Source organism: Aquarana catesbeiana, linkage group LG02 (assembly GCF_042186555.1).
Source record: "Aquarana catesbeiana isolate 2022-GZ linkage group LG02, ASM4218655v1, whole genome shotgun sequence".
Taxonomy (NCBI): Eukaryota; Metazoa; Chordata; class Amphibia; order Anura; family Ranidae; genus Aquarana; species Aquarana catesbeiana.
The window spans coordinates 451,125,685-451,146,508 of NC_133325.1; the positions used below are offsets into that span (position 1 = coordinate 451,125,685).

The window sequence follows — 20,824 nt, forward strand, 5'->3', positions numbered from 1 at the left end:
CAACTTTTACAGTTAAAGAGACAGGGCCATAAAGTCCAGTCTTTACCAGACGAAGGGCATACCCCCCAAAAGTTGTCTGGAACCCATAGGGACACAGACCTAGACCCGTATAGTAGCCGACTACACATTGCAGCAAGTGCCATGATAAATACCCAAAACATTACAGATCCCAAAGCTGTGAGTTCTGAATATAGCTCCATAAACCTTATTCATGTTGCACTGCTTCTACTGTTAGTAGTGGAAAAAAGCAAAGGGGTCAACTGAAAAGAGGGCCAAAAGAATCTGATGTTAATAAACCAGTTAAGTGTGATTTCTCTACTAGGACAGAATCAAAATAAAGACTAATGCCCCGTACACACGGTCGGCCTTTGTTCGGATATTCCGACAACGAAATCCTAGGATTTTTTCCGACGGATGTTGGCTCAAACTTGTCTTGCATACACACGGTCACACAAAGTTGTCGGAAAATCCAATCGTTCTGAACGCGGTGACGTAAAACACGTACATCGGGACTATAAACGGGGCAGTGGCCAATAGCTTTCATCTCTTTATTTATTCTGAGCATGCGTGGCACTTTGTCCGTCGGATTTGTGTACACACGATCGGAATTTCCGACAACGGATTTTGTTGTTGGAAAATGTTATCTCCTGCTCTCCAACTGTGTGTCGGAAAATCCGATGGAAAATGTCCGATGGAGCCCACACACAGTCGGAATTTCCGACAACACGCCGGACATTTTCCATCGGAAAATCCGACCGCGTGTACGGGGCATTAGAGTAATACGGGAGGGAGCATGTTCTCAAAGAGTTGCCAGTGGCCAATGACTTGAAGTTATGAGCCCAGGGTCTACAAACTACTCAGCTGGTGTCCTTTAGTGTACAAATAGGATTTTACAGAGCTTATAAAAATCCTGATTCCATTAGGAACTCAAGATAGTAACAGACCTAGATGAACACCTACAGAGGAAATAGACACAGAAACTGAAAGCCAGCCCCCTTATACTGCAGGCAGAAGCATAACCCCAAGTCTCTTACAAGATGTATCCTTCAATGGACAATAGAGAATTTTAAGAACAGAGGAAGTCTTTGTATGCAGAATGACTGTATAACTTTGAACTTCAGTTGTCCAAGTTCTCAGTTGCCATCTAGGGTTTGCTTGCAGGAGGCTGCATTACCAATGCCCTCAAAAGGTTACATTTAGGCCGAGTTTCCTCTCAATCCCAATCTGCATTTAGATGACACTTCAGAGGCCAATATAGTGAGAAAGCACTGCATCACTGCTTTTGTCTTAACTACATTTCCCCCCCCCCCCCCCAACAAAAACACCCCAACTTTGCACGTTGCAGGGTGTTTGCAGCACTTCATTTGATTTAGCATGTAGCATTCAGCAGGCTACATGTCCGGAGGCTTTGCCATAGGCAAGAAATATTGCACCCACGGCATCAAAACACCCCTCTCCCCTGCCTAGTGCAGCTAACTGCACGTCTAAAAAGTAGTATTAAAGCTCTACTCCAGCCTTGCCATTTATCTTCATTTGTACAGGCTCATCTCCAAACAAAAGGTGGTGATTTGCATACAGTGTTCCATGACCAAGCAATTGTCAGTTAACAGTAAGTGCTGAGTAGCAGAAAATGGTCATGAAGGTGTTTAACCACTTGATCTAAGGCTTTAAGAGTATGTAAGCCCAACATTTCAAAGTTCTGATATGTGTCTGCTGTACTATGTACGAAAATGTAACCTGTTCTTTGTATAGTTTCCTTGTGTGAAAATCACTGGTATCTCTGCCAATGCCCCTGAACTCCTTTTAAAAGCTGAAACAGAAATCAGTCCTTTCACTAGCCATGCCGGGATCTCAGCCTGCTCTCCAATGATGAGACTTGTCCTGACAAAATAAATATTTACCCAACTACTGACACCATTAAATGCACATCTTATGTAGGTGGAAAAACAAGTGGCATGTAGCAAGGTTGGTAACGACTTTACCTGCTTGAGGACCAACCCTGAGTGAGCCGTCGTAGCTGTAGGTTGGCCACTTTAAGAGGACCAAGAGGCACATGCACACTGCGACAACCAAGCTGATGTGCATGCCCGGTCACGATGTCCACCGGGTACCCACGATCGCTCCTGAGAGACAGGACGGAGGTCTGCCAATGTTAAACAGACAGATCTCCATTCTGTCAGGGGTGAGGAGACTGATCAGTTGTTCCTACTGCTTAAGAACGATCGTCTACTCCCCCAGGCAGTCCCATCCCCCCCCACAATTAGAAACACTCCTTAGGTAACACATTTAACCCCTTGATTGCCCTCCTTCCTGCCAATGACATTTAGTAATTAGTGGCCATTTTTAGTACTGATTGCTGTATAAATGTCAATGGTCCCGTCAGTGTCCGATCTGTCTGCCGCAATCATGATACAAAAAAGAAAAAAAAAAAATAATAATTTTGCAGATCACTGACACTACTAGAAAAAAGAAAGAAAGCTCCATTTGTGGTGGTGGTGGTTGGGGGGGGGATTGTTTGGGGACAGCGCTGCATGACTGCACAATTGTCAGTTAAAGCGATGCAGTGCTGTATCGCAAAAAATGGCCTGGTCATTGAAGGGGCAAATCTTCTGGGGCTTAAGTGGTTACTCAAATATAAGAAGCACACAGCCAATTTTTAATTTTTTTATTTTTATATTTACACCAAAAAAAAGAAAAATTCTGTCCAATAAGTTGCCCTGAAAAAGAAAAAAAAGAAAAAATTAACATAGTACAATAGTGGCCAATTCGCCATATTTAACTTTATTTCATAAATGACAATGTAGTATAAGTTCGCAAGAATCTAAATGGGATTATACCTAGTTTCCAATTCAATGTGCATCAAGGAGGTAGTGTGGACTGAATGACATCTGTATCAAATCTGTTGAAAGGGGAAGAAAAAAAAAAAAAAAAAGTTTAAACATTGTCAAAACTGGGTTACTGTAAACCCAAAAAGCAACTCAAATACAAAATTAGCACCAATTAGTTTAATCTAGTTCTAAAGCAATTAGTAGCTATGATTAGTAGCAGGAAAAAAATGATGGCATCTACTGCAAGACCTTGACAGGATGTGGAGCTGTGTAAACACAGCTCCACGTCCTGTCAGGGGAGAGGATACAGATTGTGCGTTTCTAGCATATAGGAACAACGATCGGTCTCCTCCCCTAGTCAGTCCCATCCCCCCACAGTTAGAACAGTCAGAGAACACATTTAACCCCTTGATTACACCCTAGTGTTAACCCCTTCCCTGCCAGTGACATTTACACAGCAATATATAAATGTCAATGTTTCAAAAAGGGTCAAAAATGTCCGGTCTGCACAGTCACCTTATAAAAAAAACAAAAAAAAAAAAAAAAATTGTAGACGCTCTAACTTTTGCGCAAACCTAATAAGCTTATTGCGATTTTAACCAAAAATATATCGGCCTAAACTGAGGGAAAAAAAGTTTTTTTTAAATTTGGGATATTATAGCAAAAAGTAGAATAGTAAGACAGTCACTCTTGTTTATAGCGCAAAAAACAACTGCAGAGGTGATCAAATACTACCAAAAGAAAGCTGTATTTGTGTGGAAAAAAAAGTCAAAATTTCATTCGGGTACCATGCATATTGTTTCACTGAACTTGTGTATTAGCATTACTGGTTCCAGCAAAGTGTCAAAAGCATCAGTGTGTGATAGTCCACTGCAATCGGCGTCTCGGTACAAAATATAAATTATATACACAAACACATACCCCAGGTTGTAGACACTAAAATGTTTGCGTAAAACCAATATATGCTTAAACCAATATATGGATTTTATAATTAAAATTTATCAGAATACACATTAGCCTAAATTTGAGGAAATGTGTTTCACTTGTAATTTTGTAATTGGATGTTTTATAGCAGAAAGTAAAAATTCTCAAAATTGGTCTTGGTCTCTTGTTAGTAATGAAGTGGTAAACAAATCCCACCAAAAGAAAGCTCTATTTATGGGGGGGTTATCTTCAGGCAGTCAAGTGGTTAATCAACTTCACAACCAGCTAGCCCATACATGGATCGAAATTCAGCCAGTCCCTGCTGAAGACACATTTCTATGGCTGGCCTAATGCACAAAACAGAAACCAAAGCAAACCACACAATTGAACATACCTTAACATAAAGACTCTGGAATCAATGTCAGCCAGTATCCAAATTCCATACCTAAAGATAAGTGACCAGAAAGATCAATTAGCTTTCAGTTTTCTGCTTAATGTTAGTGACTAGGCACAACTATGATCCATTTTTTTTTTTTTTATAAAAAAATGCACAACTGGATCAAAGTCTTAATTCTAAGAACTTATATCTATAGCATATGGTGATCTCAATAAGAATGCTGCATTAACCAGTTGAGTAACAGGTTAAAGGGTTTCATTTTGCAATTCGCTTTTTAACTAAAAGGCTTCTGGACAAAGCTTGCCGAGATTACTCGGCACAGCCAGACCACCACTATAAATATTCAGTATAGCAGGATACAAGTCAGGTAATTTTATCAGCCAATTGATATATCTGCAATACAGATATTTGCAGTTCAGTCTAATGTGTGCTTACAGCACATTCATAAAAGGGGCGACTCACTGCAACTTAAAAGTGAAATGTTCATGTCCAAAGCATTTGGACAAAAGTAAAATAGTTAATCCTTTAAATTCAGAAAATACAACTTCCTGCCTATTCAGTTAAGGTATTGCTTCATTTTAATACATGAACCATTTACATCGCAGTAGAAGAGCTAAGATATAGATTTTGCTTTTGAACAGTTTCTCTGGGCTGTCCCAAATTTTAGGAAACACTAAAAAGAAACTGCACCTTTAAAAACAAACATAGTATGTGCATTCTGACACAACAATTCTGACAATAACTGCAAGTAGTCAATTTACAAATATGAAAACAATGCAGCACTTTATAACCATGTTTGCACATTGCACCAAAATGTGTTTCTACTGTAAAAAGTCAGCCACCCAATCCAAAGAAACCAGTACTTTCACTTAAGTGTTTCTTGAAAAACGCCACACTGATAAGAGTGTGCAATGTCATGACGCGACTAAGATTCCATGAACCCTATAACATTGCATTGGTAGCTTAACAGCTTTTGCTCACATTTGCCTTGCCATAGCTTGGTATAACCCATCAAGTCCCAAAACCAATACTGCAATCTATTTTAGGACAGAGGAAGTTCAAGTGTCCAATACAGACTACAATTTTCACTAAGGCAGAGTACATACTGGAACTTGTAATGCATGTTCAGTGTCCCTCTGCCAAGATTAAAACACTGCAATGCTCAGGCAGCATGGGATGAGTTGTAGGGTTAAGCAGCACATGCTGGTGTCAATACCTGCCTAATGCCACTTTTTGCTTTCATTTTAGCACACCCCAAAACAAACCCCAGGTGGTTTAGCACAGATGAGCCCTGCTAAGTGCACAAAAGTCCCTAGCAATGGAAAGATTCTGCACTGAGCACTTTGGAGCAAGTACAAAGTCAGAATGAAGGTCTGCAAAAGTTATGAATAGCCAAGCTGAGACTATTTTAACCTCTTCACGCCAGCGCCTCCTGGCCCTTTAAGAGGTTTATAATTCTGTAAGGCGGGGCTTTAGAGCACATGATCGCCACGATTGGCAGACACGTGATCTGAAAACTCCCAAAGGCAAGCAGCTCAGGAAATTTTCGGTTAGGCGCCAATAAGTCTGTGCCAAAAACGCTCCCAAGGACTGGGCGCCGAGAGGCCGCATATTTGCATGCGGCCGGCGCCAAGGGGTTAATACTGACTGAACACCAAGAGGTTCAGCTATGTTAAACTCTGGGTGGAGTAAATTTAAAAATTTGACTGAGCAGCTAGTTTCCCAATACATGTAATGTCCATGGGACAGTCATTTGTGCATTACATCCTGGCTCAAATGCCTACTTAGTAGCTTAGCACAGCAACTTTTCACAGTTCCTACCTCTTAAAACCATGTCTATCAGCCATCTCAGGGGATTGAAAACAGATTTAGGTAGCCTATGAAATGTATGTAGGCAGCTGCCAAGAAATAAGTGTCCACATTATCCTACAAGTATAAAAAGCAGCATGTACCATTTTAGACATCAACATGCAAAGTTTAGTGTGGGGGCAGGACTAAAGCCTCACCTGCCACCTAAAACGAAGACGTTTTGGCAGGAATCACTAAAGATGCTTTTAAAGGATGCCTCAGAAAACACTTTTGCCTGCAACTTATTGCATTGCTCACGGAGCCTCTTAAAATAAAGTATATCCCTGTGACCAGAACATGGGGTGCAGGCTTGTCCAGATTCCAATCCAGGGAGTTAGTAAATAGAGGAAAAAAAAAAGCATTGCTACTCCTGACCAGCCCAGGTGAACAGCAGCAGCCTCAGTTAAGCCCTGGTGGGCAGGGTGTAAAGTGCATTACATCCTGCCCACCAGGGCTTAACCATTCCCAAATAAACCACAGGGAGAAATCAGGGGGTGTGGTTTGGTGGAGACATGTAGATCAGGGTTTCTCAATGCACCCCAACAGGTCATGTTTTCAGGATTCCCTCAGAAAAAACAGCTGTGGTAATTACTAAGGCAGTGACCTGTTGGGGCGCCTTGAGAAACTGATGTAGAGGCTGCTCTATCAATTTGTTCACCTGGGATGGTGAGGAGTAGCAGCAATCCCTTCTGTCTTTACAGTTTTGCCTGGTTTGTTCTATATCCAGTTCAGACCCAGAATAAATTGTGACTTACACCTCATTCATTACAGGTCTTGTTTAAAAGTCTATTTCTATGTAGGGACAGTGAGTCAATATACATATGGAAAGCACGGAGTGCACATAACCTCCATGTCATGTATCCAGGGCCGCTGATAGAGGGGGGGCGACCACTGGTCCTCTTGTGTAGGGCCCAGGAGGGCAGAAGGTTTGGTGGAGCAGAATGAAGCATGACAGAATACTATGTGCGTTTCTCTCTCCAGCAACTGAAAAGCAGGTTTCTTTCCCTTCCGCCAGCTTTCAGTTGCTGGGTGAGAGACACGTGGGCAGATTTATAAGGGGGGGGTGCTCTTCTCAAAAGAGCACTGGTCTATACAGCACAGGATCACTCTTAACTGGGTGGCACAGTGGTGAAGTGGATAGCACTTGCGCCTATGGTCACTGGTTCAAATCCCAACCACAACACTACCTGCCTGGAGTTTGCAGATTTTTTATTGGTAGGGAGGAAAAAAAAAAAAAAACCTTTGTGCTGGGAAGGTAATTTAGAGGGGTTATGCTAGGATGAGGGAATTTGTCCTAGGAGGGGGATTAAAGAAAGATTTGTGCCAGAAGGGTATGGGGGAAATTTGGGGGAGAAGATTTGTGCTAGGATACAGTTTAAGATTGTGTGCTAGATAAGGTGATTTTTTTGGGCCGAAGGAGATTTGTGGAGGGGTGGGACAGAAACTGGGAGTTGATAGACTATGTGCATTGTAGTTTGGGGAGAATTTTGGCTTGCTGGCGGAATTTATTTTGACGTATGACAAAAGGTTTGTGCATTTTTAGTGAAAATAGTTTTGATATACATTTGTCAGCTAGGCTGCATGGGACCCAGGTGATTTCTAACAGCGGCCCTGCATCAACATGCATGGACAAAATGCATTTTGCTTGATGCAGTTTTCCCTAGCTTCCTTGAAATCAATGGAAACCTACCAAAAATAGCATGCCGCAGTTACACGTCACAACCCACGCATTCATCCCTAACGAGTGTTCACTAAATATAGCACTGCAATGCACATCAACATGTGTTCCATTGACATCAGGGAAACCCACATAGATGTTGAGTTTGAGCCATAAATCCTAAACAGATTAGGAAATGCAGCCAAGCGCGAGTATTTTGAATACATATTTTTTATCTTGCTTCTAGCCTAGAGAAGGTCAATATATCAAGCCAATGGCCAACATATACAGAAGATATGAAGAGTCTACACACTTTTTTTTTTTAAAAGAAACCTAACCTTTCAGAACTGTACAATTCAATTGAAAAAAAGGAAATCTTTTGGGGGGTAAAAACTAAAAATAAAGAGTGGTTGCATAAGTGTGCACATCCTCTTATAAGTAAGGACATAGCTGTGTTCAGAATTAAGCACATTCAAATGTTAAATAGGAGTCAGTACACACCCGCCGTCATGGATGCATCGGGGTGAAGCCTGCAGCGTACCGTTCAAAGCAGGCGGCTCTTGGTGATAACAGCTAATTCAGCTCGGCAGCCACTTGGTCGTTATCCCAGGCAGTGGGAGGGGGATGTCACCCATCCGCTGCTCTTCCCGGGCCTCCCGTATCACCGGGAAACCCGAGCCACCATCCGGCGCGTCCGCCGGCTAAGCTGAGACCCGAACAAAGCCAGATTCAGCTTTGATCTCGTCTCCGATGTAAAATCCCTGAAGCGACGTCACTTCTGGTTTACTCGGCTGTCAATGGCACCGATAAAAATAAAAATTCAGAAAAAGATTGGCAATCTGAATACTTTTAAAGTGCAAAGGAGGGATTTGGGGTTGGATGTTTGTATTTGTAACAGCAATAAAAGCGATCAGATTTTTTTTTTCCAAGTGTCCCTGCGTGCTCACGCGGCAAAGAAAAACATACGCAAGTTGCACCTGCAAATGTAAACTGTTCAAATTACACACGTGAGGTATCCCTGCGATAGTCAGAGTGAGCAATATTTATAGCAAAAGACGCCCACTAACTAACCTGGTAATTTTTTTTAAGTGTCGCAGAGATTTTTTTTAAGTACGGTCATTTGTCACCATTCCACAAGTGTGTGCAATTTTCAACCGTAACATGTACCCATTTACTCAGCGCAACATCCCCTTTCAAAAAAAAAAAAAAAAAAACCCCAAACTTCACTGAATTTTTTTTAAAGAATTGCACCTGAAAGACTGCTGCGCAAATACTATGTGAGAAAATATTGCAACATCTCTCACATATATATATATATATATATATATATATATCTCTCTCTCTCTCTCTCTCTCTCTCTCCCTCTCTCTCACTATCCATCACTATCTATATATCTGGGGGTTCCAAGTAATTTTCTAGCAAAAAATACTGATTTAAACAAGTGTCAAAAATAGTTTAAGTGCCTCTAACCCAATAAAGTTCAGCTGTTCTAGTAGGTCTTTCCTGACTTTTTAGTTGCATGCAAAAGCTATGGTCTGCAGAGAGCTTCCAATGCATCAGAGGGATTTCCTTGTTAAAACTGTCAGGGGAAGGGTACAAAAGAATTTCCAAGGCATTAGATATACCATGGGACATAAGACAGTCATCAAGTGGAGAAAATATGGCACAATAGTGACATTACCCAAGAACTGGGCATCTCTCCAAAATTGATCAAAACATTAAGAAGCTGCATTGAGGAGCTGCAGGAATATCTGGCAAGTACTGGCTGTGTGGTACATGTAACAATCTCCTGTATTCTTCACATGTCAGGGCTATGGGGTTAAGACGGAAGCCTTTTAACATCCAAGTCCGGCTAAATTTAGCAAAAACATCTGAAGTCTCCCAAAAGCAAGTGGGAAAATGTGTTCTGGTCTGATGAAACAAAAAAAGGTTGAACTTTTTGGCCACAATTCCAAAAGATGTTTGGCACAAAAAACACTGCACATCACCAAAAGAACACCATACCCACAGTGAAGCATGGTGGTGGCAGCAGAATCATGCTTTCGTGTGGTTTTTCTTCAGCTGGAAGGAGGGGCCTTAGTCAAGGAAGAAGAAATTATGACCAGTTCCAAATACCAGTCAGTCAATATTGGCACAAAACCTTCAGGCTTCTGCTAGAAAGCTGAACATGAAGAGGAACTTCAGCATGACGACCCAAAGCATAGGAATAGAAGATTTTGAATGGCCCAGCCAGAGCCCAGACCTGAATCAGATTGAAAATCTGTGGGGTGATCTGAAGAGGGCTGTGCACAGGAGATGCCCTCGTAATCTGACAGATGAGTGTTTTTGCAAAGAAAAGTGAGCAAATATTGCAAAGTCAAGATGTGCCATGCTGATACTCACACCCAAGACAGTGCCAGTGCTTCGACAAAATGTTTAAGGGTGTGAACACATGCAACCATATTTAAATTTTTTACTTCCCTCCACCTAAAAGATTTCAGTTTGTTGCTGTATAGTAACCATTTGACACTAGCCTACCAGTTTAGTTACAGGTTTAAAGTTACTGCTCTACTTTGCTGCTTAACAGTGGATTGGCCATCCATATTTAATAAATGTGTTGATTGAAATTTCAATCGCAAAGTGGTAGTGGGCCCACTTGCAAAAGGATCAGACATGAAAAAGTCAGTCTTTCCACACAAATCCTGTACAGCGAGAAAAAAAAAATATATATATAAAGTACATGTGCAGCAAATCACAAAAAAATTTGTTAAACTGGCTATTCACACCAATAGGTTTCAGCAAGCTAAGCTACAAGTTTGTTTATGTAGAAGACTCAATTCCCTACCCTTAAGAAAGTGTACAGAGACATGGGGACGGCTGCTATTGCAGAACCTGCCAAAAAAAAAAAGTGGGCATTATTAGTTGGCTTCAGTACACTTGAAAGTGACCTGGCACAAGTATGCAACTTAAAATCAGCTTGTAAGATAAACTGCACACTTCTAGAACAGTGGGAGAAAAAAAAAAAAAAAAAATCAATACAGAATGTCTTTCAACAATAGCCATCCCCATGCTGCCTCAGTACATTTTCATTGGTACCGCGAAAAGCTGTTTTTATTTTCAATCGCACAAAATGGTCAAGCTCAGTTGTAGGCAAAACCCTTCAGCAGTGTAACCCCCACTGGCTATTCCTTACGAGGACTCCAGCAGGAAATCTTCGACACTGCTCATAGCAATAGTTTAACTCTTACTCAAGCTGCAACAGCATTTCCTTTCTTCACAATAAAAGTATATGATCCTTTTGTAATAAGCAACCAGTATTTATACCTAGCAAATCATGTGCCAGGACCACCAAATACAATGCTCAAAATACCAAGTATTAAAAATTGAAATGTCATTTGTAGGCAAACTGCTCCTGTAAAAAGCTAAAATTACAAAAAGGCGCTATTCAGTTTGATAATTTGACACAAGCACTACATTAAACAAATGCTTGAGTAATTTCTAATCACAGGTCAATGCTAACAGTTAAAGGCACTTTATAGCCAGAAGTTCGCTCAAAGAGGAGCAAAAATCCTTTTCGCATCAGATACTACATTCACTTACAGCTATATACTGTGGTTAGGTCTTCAAATTTAGAAGACCTTTAAATACACTAAACCCTCCACTTGGGAAGGCAACAAATGTCATAACACTACTGCCACCCCTCCCAATAGCCACCTAAGCCAGCACTGGAAACCAGATTAAAAATGTAGTTCATTACAGTAAACGCCGACCTTACGATTGTGCTGCTGCATAGCAGAAGTTGACCATAAGAAATAAGTGCTGCATTGTTTTCATTGAACAGAAGTGTAATGTCAGAATAGCAATATAACAAAGTAGGTCACCAAGGTAGAGGATTTCTTATGTACCTACCTGGACAAGGCCAGCACTGAGCATCTTGAAGCAGGACTACTACATCCAGGATCCTACTGTCCAGTAGCACTATGTTCCTCAAAGTTATGCACTGCAGAATGCTTGCTACAGGTGGTCACTAAGATTGTAATGTGCACTTGATGTGGCTAAAACTCCAGTAAAAAAATAAAGTGAACAGATTCTTACATCTCTGGCTGCCAACAAAAAGTACACTGCTGAATACTCATCTGTGCCTTGAAGATTAAAACACTGAAATGAAACGAAAGGTCTAAAATATTGACTGTAGACTCCATTGTCGATTCCTACTAAATCTGCAACCCAAACATTATGTAAAAAAGTGCCAAAAGGAAAAAAAAAAAAAAAAAGCCAGCTATTACCAGCCATTATTTCCTCATGTACTGAAAGAATTCTGCAACAAAAACAGGACAAAAAAAAACTAAATGTTTGTCAAAAGGTTCTGGATATCAAGAACTATAGTCAATAGGACAGGAGTGACTTTTGACATTTACTATGACCATTACTTTTTGAGCCAGATGGGTTGGGGATGTTTCTAGCCATTTAGAAACTAGCCTACCCCATAACCAAGAGGGGGGTTGAGGGACTCCGTTACTTACAAAAAGCACTTCAGAGATTTTGGTCCTGAGCATTTAAACTGGCAATTTGCACATGATCTTCGATCATTACATTGTCAGAACGCAACATCATGTCTTTCATATTCCCTGGTTCTTTATAGTAGTCTGTTGAAGACTTGATCACATAATGACCTGCCCTTGTTAAGATCTCAGCAAACTTAACCTCCTGGAACCCCTTAAATGAGGGCTTAAATTGTGAGTGCTCTAAAACAGATGTTTGCACACACTGTAAAAGAGGCTGCTATAGAACACAACCAAACAAGCTTTAGATAAACTGAAAGCTTTCCTATTCAGGCAAGGAGGTGATTGTTATCTATACACAAGACCCAAAAGGAAAACCAACCACTAAAAAAAAAAAAAAAAAAATTAAAAAAGTGAGCAGTGGCAGCTTTCTCTGTGCTCATGTGGCATAATATAAGCTTGAAATTTACAAATTTTTTTCAACCCAACGCTGCAAAAAATAAAAAATAAATAAAACGAAAGTCTTTGTTTCAAGCCGATTCATACACATTAGAGATTCCATATTAGTTACGTTACCTCTAAATTGATATATATGTAGTCCTTTACAAGGTAAAATATGGTATTAAAGCTGAAATCCAGACAGACAACTGATTTGGTCCAATGGTGTTTTTCATGGTTTAAGTGCAAGACAGCCAGCAGAAAAAAAAACTGCCTTTTAAAATGGAAAGGAAAAAAAATCATGCAAGGAAGAAACCCCAAGCCAGTCAAAAGCTCTGCTTTACAAAGCATCATTTACCCAACACTGCCCATGCCCTACAGGAAGGGAAAAATGACAAAGCAGATGCAAATTTAGCATTTGTCTGGAGTTCAACTTTAAACATTTAAAATGAGCGTGCACAATAGTACCAGTGGGTTAGTGCAAGCATGTCTTAGGTGATCTTGCAATCATTTGCTATATACACACAGTCCGTAACATACACGGCATGAACTTGGAACTTACAAACCTGTCAACAGCCCAGCCCCACTTTCATTTTACCAGATCAATAGGATTGTACATATCCCTAACACAATGGTCCTGTATAAGTGGGAAAGATTTACAAAGTTAAGCAAAGTAAATTACTAGTTTAAAATACAAAATCAGTTTTGAAGTGTGCATATGAAGGTAAAATGCACAATACGGATTTGCTTTAAAAATGGACTGAATGACAACAGCAATCAAACAGACCAAAATTAGGCCACAACAGTAACCTGCATAAAGAATTTTACTAGCTGCTAATTCTTTGTAAGCCTATCCCAGTAACAGGACAATATTTAATAGAAAATTATGCACTAACAGCGCACAAAAAAAAAAAAAGTGTAACCAAGTGAGGTCGACGACTCACGACACTCATCTGCACATTAAAGGTTAATTTACCATTTGTTTCTCTGCAGCTGTGGGCAAAACAATGAGTTTGTTTTCACAACATGCATAGAAATAAGTCTTAACGTTCACTTTTTTTCGCTGTTGTGAGCAGTAGTAGCGAAAGTCAGCTGGGTAAACATGCCCAGAAAGACACTACATTTGCTTTAGCCATACATAAAATTAGTCAGTCATACTTGTGGAAGCCACGATTCCTTACTGCAGAAGAAAAGCTGTTTATTAACCTGGAAAGCAAAAAAAAAAAAAAAAAAAAAAGTGACTAGAACAAACGGCTGTTTCCTCTTGGACTAAAGAGTTGGCCAGGTGACCTCTTGCATCTATTCTCAACTGTTCAGCAGTACCACAAATAGCAATGTCTAAATGGGGGGGGGGGGGGAATTTAAAGCTTTAGGCAGGTCATGTAGCCATAGAACAGGAATCCCTGCTAAAAAAAAAAAAAATAAATCTGCCATTTGGCAGATACACAAAATGAGCATTAAACAGCTTTCCTTATGCAGCAAGTCATATTATACCCAACTCCAACCAAGAAATATTGGCGTTCTAGTCCTAAACTGCAGCACTGAACTTCTGACAGTACAGTTACCCACCCCAAACACAATAACTTCCACATTTTTATTTATAAGTATTTTAATACAATGTATTACAAGGACAAGTGTCATCGCGTTTCTGCTCACCACAATACTCAAATACATAAATTAGCATTATCCGGATCCATCCCAGAACCACAGGGAGGTGATCCACAAATTAGAGCATTACTTAGAATTGGACTGCCATCTTAAAACAAGAGGGTCAAGTTTGAGTTACGGCTGTTTGTTGGGGATAAAGCTGCCCATCTATTTACAGTCTGGCGCTGGATGGCATGATGGCAAGTCAAGCAATGGTCTTGCCAATATACTCCTTTCTAGGAGTATTGAAGTTTGATGACCAATACCAATTAACTGGTGAATTCTGAACAGCAAAGTCCAAGTGTTAAGTAGCATCCAGTATATTTAAAGCACATGTAAAAAAAAAAAAATTAAAATAAAAATTTGGGCCATTTACGGGAATGAACATACACTGCCATAGAAAAAAAAAAAAAGAAACTTAATAACTCAGACCTACATCTATCATAGCCAGCTTCACAGATACTGGGTCAAGCAATAGGAGCATTCATAAAAATGTTACTTCAATAAAATAGAAGATAAAAGTGTTAACAAAAAAAAAAAATTCAGGTTGATAGGTGGCCATCTAGAACCTTGGTTTCTTCGGTGGCCCTTCATATTCCTCTCTCCCCCTCCCATAGCCTCCAGCACTTGCTGTAGGAGGAACTGACCCAATCCCTCTGGAGGCCTGAGCACTGGGAGTCCCTGCATTGCCCTGAACAAAGCGATCATTACGCTGTTAAAATCAGTTCATTACAGCAGTTGTCCGTGTGTGTATGTGTGTTTTTAGAAGGGTCCGCAGTGAAGGTTCGTCGATACAATCATCATTGAGCCGATCCACAGGTACCAGGAACATAGAAAGGAAAAAAGGGTAATTTGCAAATTAGTTAAAGTATCACATGTCATGAGATACGCTCCCACAATTGAAAAAGGATGTCCGTTTCAAAGAACAGACTTCCCCATGGTGCTCACGAAAGCACAAGTTAAGGTACCAAGATGCAAATTCAAGTACATGAATTGCTTGCACAGTAAGGAACTTGAACGCACAAAGTTACATTTTACTTAAATCTAATCTGAAGTATTCAGAATTGCTCACTTATACAGGCCCAATACTATGGGTTTCATCACCAAACGCAAGTATGCATTATGACCCTACAAAAACAGAGGGAGGTTACTAGTCAAGATCATGGCCCTATGAGTTTACTGGTACTGCACGAAATCTAGAAACATATGGCCCTGAAAAATGTAAAGCCAAGCTAAGAAACACATGGCCCTGGGCATTCAAAAAGAACACTGAATTATTTAGAGCTACTAGAAATACATCAGGAGTACCAACAAATGGAAGTATCACCCATGACCATCTAATAAAAAAGGATAGGCATCTAAAAATCCTCGTCTGGGAAACTGATGAATATTTCAATTAGGAGCAATACATTTAACATAACCAGCTTTTAACATTGCTTTCAGTAAGCCTATCCTCAATGCCGACAGTGCTCCTTACAAATACTAAGGAAGACACACTGATCATTTGGATGGTGCATATGCCCCCTTTTTCCATTATAAATGTTTGTTCCTGAGACTATGCAAAAGTGAACATAAAAAGGTAGTGTTGGCCAAAGGAGGATCAAGTCAGATCCAGCAACATAGTAAGCTACATGTTGATTTTTCACTGAAAGGTGATCAAGGTGACAGACCTCGCCATCTTTTAAAAACCAGCTTGGCAGAACTGCAAAGCATTTCAGGCTGGGATTTAGAAAAGATCCTTCTTAAAATACAAAGAGATAGTGCAGTATAGATTCACAGAAAGTCCACTTTTTTCCCCAGATCTTAAATGCTTTCAGACTGAACCCTAAAGGATTTAAATGTCATTAATAGGACTATGGTAACATGATAAAAAGGCACTACTGTTGAGCTCCAAACAGTTTGTTCACCTGTACCGTAAAGAACCATCTAAACCCAGTCTGCAGAAACGATACAGACCATGTAATAGTGGTATGAGAAAATGTATAAAAAAATCAGCTTTTATAGAGGCAACTGAAGCCCCATTATCTTTAGTTATAAAAATATAAAAAAATGCATTCTTACAAGGCTTCTCAGGTATATCCTTAAAGCTGAAGTTCAGGCAGAAGAGCAACAATTGTATATAATTGTGAAAAATGCAACTCAATTGATCAACTTTTTACAGCAGCCAAATAAGTGCTTATACAAATTGGTTTCTTACAATGTGGTTTATTTACTAAAACTAGAGTGCAAAATCTGGTGCAGCTCTGCAGGGAAACCAATCAGCTTCCAGTTTTTGTCAAAGCTTAAAACAAGCTGTAGTTAGAAGCCAATTGGCTACTATGCACAGCTACTCCAGTTTTAGTAAATCAACCCCCAATGAGTCCCATAAATCCCTCCCCTATTATCTGGATGTTTAAAGTCAGTGTTTTTTTATTACTTAAATACACTTACCTGCTCTGAGCAACAAAATTTCTGGTTCTATACCAGCACACCTCCACTCCTGCTCCAAGTACCCAAGGACACCCAAGCAGGTGCACCCCTGAGCTAGGATATGTGCCTCTTTAGACATGCACAGCATGATTTGCGCCCCCCCCCCCCGTATTTGACAGATAGTAGCAGGAGCCTATGGTTCCTGTTGCTCTCAGCAAAGCCAGCTTGGCCCAAACGAACCATGTCCCTCACAAATATGTGAGGCTGCTGGATGAGCTGTAGTAGCTGAGGCTACACACAGCATATGGCACTGTGTTCCAGGTCCGAGCTGAGACGGTCTTAGACAAAGAACACAATAGAGTCTCATCAGAGCTCAGCCAGAGGAAGCAATACATTCTAGCAATGAATACATTTCCTTTGATTGGCAGAGGTGACATGAGCACGTCAGACTCAGCAGAGGAAGCTTTGTATTCATTGCTAGAATACATAGCTCTCTGAATGGTTGAGCACTGATCTGATAAGACTACTGTGCTTTGGCTTGGCCCAAACAAAGTGTATCCAAAAGCAGGAGTTCAGCTTTAAAGTAATGCTGCTTGGCAGGACATTCATGGCTGTTGGTGAGAAGAGCCACGTGCAGCATAACCTAGGTATTTTGCTTATTAAAATCTCAGATACAGAGAGCCATAGCTCTGACTGTACTCAGTTCTAGCCAAACTATCAACAAGTGAATGATGCACACCCACGCAATTATACTGTTACAAATCTGTTCAGGAAACCGCCAGAACATCACAAGCTAAAGCCGACTGCTTGTAAAAAGTAGTCCCAAGGTTTGATTTGACACTAAATTTTGCACCTCACTGCTGTTGATCTTCCTCAGCCATTTTCCATCTGTCACCAGCTGCACCATCTTTGTTTAGGATCAGCCTCTTGACGATAGTGAACCATGCCCAGCAAGGTTTGTCTGCACAGCGATTGTAGTCTCCAACAAGGTTTCAACATAGAAACACAAAATTGAACAGTTTGTCACCCCATAACAGGAATGGCCAGAATAAGGTCCTTCAGCAGGGTCACCAGCTTTTTTGCTGAATTATAAAATTCGGAGCTCTTCGATCATACCTTCCTATATAGGGTCAAACCAGAACTAGTAGAGGTTTAAGCAGTCAAAGCTTTCTGAACTTTTATGTGGGTGGAACAGCCTTTATATTGTTTTTCAATATATGGATTTAGGCTACATGAAGTTTACGTTGCATCGCTTATCAGGATCTTCTGCAACTGGTAAGAGTAAAAGTGGCAAAACACTGTTACCCCGATAACATAAAGAGGAAGAGGAAATTGTGGAATATACACAGAGGGTTGTGAACTATGCTGTTTATATGTGTGATTCCTAATGGATAAGAGTGAAAAAAAAAAAAAAAAAAAAACCCAAGCCTGTATACACATTACGCACTTTTGAGAAATTTTTATACTTAGTAAGGCACTTAAATATTGATAAAAGGGTATATATGCTGTAGACTGCTTTATGGACAAATATTCCCAAACGTTTTGAATGAAGCTACTGCACCACAAGACCCACATTAAACCATTTTGTCCTTGCTGCTCTATGCATACACATTGTGTTGTAAAGAAGCCTTGAGTTCAGCTTTGATTACATACCTTCGACAGCTTGTCAGAAGTTACTTTTCACCAATAACTTATAATTTACTGCAGGGCTATCCCAGTTTGTACAAGTACATAGCAAAAATTGTAGCTCTTTGAGCAATGGAAATGCACAATTACATTTAATACTGCATAAAAAGCACTCCATTTAGTGACTCAAAATTAAGCCATAATTTAAAAAAAAAAAAAAATTAAGTTTTACTTTGGCACAATAGTGATATTTATGAAGACAGGCCACATTACTATATGCCATTAGTCAGCTTTAGTGTATAGTTTTTAATCGTCAATTTAAATACTAAAAATCAAATACCCTCCAAGGAGGAATGTTTTCAATGCACCAAGTCTGTTCTTTTCAAGCAGATCTGGTTTAGCGCTTATAGTACATCAGTGAACCCAAGTTGTCATTCTATAGGGTTACAGTAGCTTACAGACCCATGCTTCAAATTAATGAACAGTAAACACCCATATTTCTAAAAGGGACTATCTTTATGCATTATTCAAGGTAAGGAGTTACAAAACGCATGACTCAATTTCTGCCATTAAGTATCAAAACCTGATCACCATTTTGTAAGACTAGCAGCTAGATCAGACAAGAATTACTTTTCATAATCTAGCCTCTAAAGCCTCAAAACAGGTTTTGCTTAAGCAAGAGACCTGTATAAGGTTTTCAAACTCAGTCTTGAGACATACTACACAGTGTGCAGCAGTCCACCATACCTAAAACCACAATAAGTAGAAATACTAGTCACACTGTCAATGACACCATTTTTGAAGTGTCAGTAAGATACATTACCATGTCATTCGCCATTAGAGATGAGGCAATTGTTGCCTGTGTCACACCTGGGCTGCCCTCATAGCCCATGCCAGTTGACCCAATTGTTGGATATTTTGGGGCTGCTGCTGCAGCATATGGATCTTTAAAACAAATACATGCAATTAGAAAAGGATTTGAAAACATCCTTAAAAAAAAAAAAAAAAAAAAATGAAAGCAAGTTAAAGGTTCGCGTTACCTCCCATGGACAATGAGTTGGTTCCCATGCGCATATCCCGCTCTCTCTGAAAAAACAAAAAAACAAAGTTGTAACAATGAAGTTCCACAAAGGTTCAGAAACAGCAGGTATCAAACATTCTAATTACTTACTGGGTCCATATAACTCATACGGTAACCCTCTTCCCGCTGACGTCTCATCTGTTCTTCCATTTCACGTTGTCGCAGAATCAATTCTTCTTCACGTCTGCGGCGTTCCTCCTCTTGTCTATTTAAAGCAGCAAAAAAATTTAAAAATTTAGAAATGAAAGCCCACAAATTCATATAAACTTCAGTAAATCAGTGAAGATGCTTGGCTCACCTCAACTGCATTTCTTTTCGCTTCTGCATTTCTTGGTTGTGCATCTCCTCCATGCGTCTTAGCTCTTCCTGACGTCTCATCAAATCTAGGATGAAAATTTTAGTTAGAACAACATTTTTATATTGTTTATTCTGTAGGTGACTTCTTAGTGTGTGTACTCACTTAAGTTTCAGTTTACATTGTTACATATAGTTTGGTGCCAACCAACACATGCCTTGTCCTAAAAAGGCATTCACCAATTTGGGATCAGTGGCAAAGTGACAAGCCAATTAAGACCTGCTAGATAACCAAGTAGATCCTAAAACCATAAAGTATCAAAACCCCAAAAAAATTTACTGCCACTTGCCAGTCCTTTATGCGATTGTAAGGGAATTTTCTATCAGCACTCCTGACTCCTCTGTCCAGTGAGCCCACGGAAAGCCGCTTCCCATGGGGGCACTCATGTGTACGCACTCCCTCCCAAGCCCTGCTGGTCAGCATCGGCCCACCCCCACTGGCTCTGAATTAAAGCACTGGGCGCCAATGGCTCCTGATGCAACTAGTGAGACACGGAAGTGAGGGAAGAGCTTTAGATGTGCACAGCTCTGGATCTGTCCCCCGCCGCCTCTACACTGAAAACTGAGAGACAGAACATAGCCGATGGCTCGGTTCTCTCACCTCCCAGAGCAGAGAGCTGCTGCCTGTCAGTCGCTCTGCCTAGGCTTCAGAACCACTAAAAGTTACTTGTTTCCTCTTTCACCAGGTGATCAGTAAGATTTTTATACTTCCTGTGCAGGCCAATCTGTTCAGCAAAAGTGGCAGTTGAGTGGTTAAACATAACACCGATAAATGAATAACTCCAGTGATTTTTATATTTAAAAGGTTTAATTTTTAAAAGCAGAACAGGCAGTCACTCCAGCAATTAAATGTCCTTACCTGCCTATACACTGGTCTGCACAAGCAACTCCGTGCACAATTTCAGCAATGCCAAGATGAATGAACTCCTGGCACATTTGGAAGAAAAGCCATCTTGGCCAGAACAGTGAAGATGGGTGAATATCAGTACCCAAAAACTGATCAAGCTAAAGAGGACAGCAGCCTGTGGAAGTTCTGGGACACTGCAATACTGATAAGGCAGATACAGTTCCCCTTTCAAATTGCTCATCCATACATGTCCACAGGCCAACAATGGCTCTTCTACTCTTCCATAG

General features: G+C 40.3%; 1 protein-coding gene across 3 annotated transcripts in view; it reads right to left on the minus strand.

Annotated features, from left to right (window-relative positions):
* Positions 1 to 2,650: 2,650 nt before the first annotated feature.
* The window catches only part of SFPQ (splicing factor proline and glutamine rich), a 28,900-nt gene continuing 10,726 nt past the window's right edge, over positions 2,651 to 20,824 (minus strand). Inside the window, exons 6-13 of one of the 3 annotated variants that reach the window (XM_073615585.1) lie at positions 19,635 to 19,719; positions 19,427 to 19,541; positions 19,296 to 19,341; positions 19,079 to 19,200; positions 10,479 to 14,932; positions 4,147 to 4,197; positions 2,838 to 2,899; positions 2,651 to 2,717 (exon numbers count right to left, since the gene is read on the minus strand). In XM_073615585.1, coding sequence (XP_073471686.1) covers positions 14,783 to 14,932; positions 19,079 to 19,200; positions 19,296 to 19,341; positions 19,427 to 19,541; positions 19,635 to 19,719 — 518 coding nt within the window. In that variant the 3' untranslated portion in view covers positions 2,651 to 2,717; positions 2,838 to 2,899; positions 4,147 to 4,197; positions 10,479 to 14,782. The remainder of the gene's footprint in view (positions 2,718 to 2,837; positions 2,900 to 4,146; positions 4,198 to 10,478; positions 14,933 to 19,078; positions 19,201 to 19,295; positions 19,342 to 19,426; positions 19,542 to 19,634; positions 19,720 to 20,824) is intronic. The other 2 variants (XM_073615587.1, XM_073615588.1) reach the window with 2 other exon arrangements.